Source organism: Camelina sativa, chromosome 12, assembly GCF_000633955.1.
Source record: "Camelina sativa cultivar DH55 chromosome 12, Cs, whole genome shotgun sequence".
Classification (NCBI taxonomy): Eukaryota; Viridiplantae; Streptophyta; class Magnoliopsida; order Brassicales; family Brassicaceae; genus Camelina; species Camelina sativa.
The window spans coordinates 16,362,267-16,364,943 of NC_025696.1; the positions used below are offsets into that span (position 1 = coordinate 16,362,267).

Here is a 2,677-nt window from a genome sequence, read left to right on the forward strand (position 1 = left end):
TGGAATAATGAATTGGGTGTACGTGAGCTGTAGTGTCAAGTGTACTCAGAGCTTCAACGACATCCTCCACCTGATTTCAATGTGTTTATTATGTTATGTGTCTTTTCTTTCTTCTTCTTCTTCTATCTATCTCTCTCACGCGTTTTTAATCATCACCTTCCACACCGACGCTTTCTATTATTAGTACGTATTTATAATCTATATCTTCCCCCAACTAAGTTTTTTCATTTTTGTTTCCTCTCCACCAAAAATATTAAATATTATGATATCGATGTTTGCATAATACTTTAACAAAAAAAAATGGTGTTTGCATAATTGCATTAACACATAAGTTTTTTTTTTGTTTATCTAGGACGATTAATATGCGACTGTGACCCATGTAGCCCCATATAGCTCTAATCTACAAAAAAGGTTGTAGAGGCCGGCCACACTATTGGTCCATCTTCCTGGAAAATTCCGACGGACATCAACTTGAACACCGAGATTTTCTTATCAACTCAAAATGTTCTTAGTCCATAGTATGTCCACATGGGGCTGACATGACACTAAATGCATTCTAGTGCCTCGAGCCCTCGAGTATATGTCAAGCATGCTCACCTTACGTGGGTAATAAAATACATCTCATGTGCTATCTAGTTATGCCAAGGCTATCACGTCGCATCATGTTTAAAACACACTGCAAGTAATCGTCTAGGATTTACGGCTATAGAGCGACTTGACTCAGCTAGTCAGCTATACTTAACATACAATCTCGTGATTGGGGCCTTGTTGTTATAATGTATTTTTCCTATAAATTTCTCTTCACTGTTTCCAGTGACAATGACAATGGCTCTACTACTAAAAAACGAAAAAAAAAAAGAAAAACCGAATAATCAAAAGTGAGCGCACACACGCTTAAAGTCTTTGACATCTAGTCCGTCTAACTATGTTCCATACAGTTGTTAACTTGTTAGTGTAGGTAAAGTGGGTGTAGCAATCTATAATAATGTTTAAATGCCTTTTTAGACATGAAGGACTGATGTTATATGTAAAATCTCACTGTGAAGATTTTAATTAATGGAAGAAAACAAAAAAAAGAGACCAAAACTTGATATAATGAAAACAAAAACACAGAATATGATGTAATGTGAAGAAGTTGAGGAGAAAAAGGAACAAAATCCTTTTGGCTCATCTCAGCTGCCTAACTTTAATCCTATTTGCCATCTTAAAACACAAAATTTAGCTTTAATGAAAACTCTATTTATTATTATATATGTTAATCAAAGTTCGTCTTTGGCAGCTTCATCGGACGAAGAATTGGAATCTGAGGATTTTGATTGCTCCTCCTCCTTTGTTGTTGTGTTCTCCTTCTTGGTTGCTTTCTCTATCTTTGGCTTTGGCTTTGGGATCTTATTCACCTTTGTCACCTATTATTCAAATTATATCCAAATGTCAAACCCTTTCTGCTCAAACTACTGACCTTTTACTTTGTTTTTACCAGTCTCTTTTCTTACCTTGTCCTGCAGAGTAAATACTTTGGCGTACACTTCCGTGGACGTGAACACCGGTTTGCTCGACAAAGCAGTCCTGAGACAAGTTTGATGTTACTCTCTCTCTATGTGTAGAGTGTAATTCAAAGACCGTAGAAAAAGAAAGAGAAGCAAAAAACTCACTTTTCCTGCTCAGCCACATTCTTATCCAGCCAGCTTTTTACTTTCTCTGCTTCCTTTGAGACCTGAATCGATGCACGCAATTTAGCATTGAGCTCACCAGAATTTTTAGATCGAGCTTTGTCTGTTTCCACTAATAAGAAGAGCAAAACACACCTCGTTGATTTTTTCTTTTGGAAGCCAAGTTTTGTTCTTCTCCCACTCTTTTGTAGTCTGCAGTGTGATTGAAACTTAGCGGTTTGTTTATTTATAATGAGAAAACTACAACAATCATGTTATGTCAAAGTACCTCTTTCAGTTCGTTTTCGTATTTCCGAGCGTATTCAACTGCTACCGGTCGTGCTGTAAGCTCCTCTGATCTGTATAGATATCCAGCAAATGGTTTGTAAGAACATTGTCAGGAAGCTCCTGTTCAATAAAAACAAGCAGGGAACAAACCTGAAAGATATGGGATTGCCAATGGCTTTTAGTGAGTCAAGCCTGTCCTGAAACTCTGTGGCATTAGCATCCTCGCCGTCCATGTAAAGCCAATCTTGCACCTAAAACACACACGACCGTCCTTAGAATCAAACGATTACACTCACCATTGGAACCAAAGATTAGATCAATATAAAATTGATACATACCTCATCAAGCTTCTCAACAAACGCCTTCCGCTCTTCTTGGGTGGATATCTTTTCAAACTCGGGTGTTTCTAGCTGTACAAGGACCAGAATAGAACCAAAGCTTTATATTTTCAGAAGAATGTTAACTAACAACAATGTATAACTATAGCAACAAAAGAACCATGAAGGAAGTAGCCGAGATTGTGATCTATATAAAAGCACACACCTTCTCTTTAGTAGCATATATATAAGATTCAAGATTGTTTTTCAACTCAGCCGTTCTTCTTCTTTCCCTATCTTTCTTGTCCAAGGCTTCTAATTTTATCTTAGCTTCGGCAAGAGACTCTGTCGTAAAAGGTGCTCCAGGTCCAACAGTTTTCTCTACTACCTACAAGTCATATCCAAACAAAATTGGTTAGTGGT

The 2,677-nt window shown here is 37.2% G+C and overlaps 1 protein-coding gene across 1 annotated transcript in view; it reads right to left on the reverse strand.

Moving 5' to 3' along the window:
- LOC104731924 (heat shock 70 kDa protein 17) overlaps window positions 1,022-2,677 on the reverse strand; it is a 5,835-nt gene continuing 4,179 nt past the window's right edge. The window contains exons 8-15 of the mRNA XM_010451434.1: window positions 2,481-2,642; window positions 2,276-2,347; window positions 2,088-2,188; window positions 1,939-2,008; window positions 1,806-1,862; window positions 1,653-1,714; window positions 1,494-1,566; window positions 1,022-1,406 (exon numbers count right to left, since the gene is read on the reverse strand). Coding sequence (XP_010449736.1) covers window positions 1,260-1,406; window positions 1,494-1,566; window positions 1,653-1,714; window positions 1,806-1,862; window positions 1,939-2,008; window positions 2,088-2,188; window positions 2,276-2,347; window positions 2,481-2,642 — 744 coding nt within the window. The 3' untranslated portion in view covers window positions 1,022-1,259. The remainder of the gene's footprint in view (window positions 1,407-1,493; window positions 1,567-1,652; window positions 1,715-1,805; window positions 1,863-1,938; window positions 2,009-2,087; window positions 2,189-2,275; window positions 2,348-2,480; window positions 2,643-2,677) is intronic.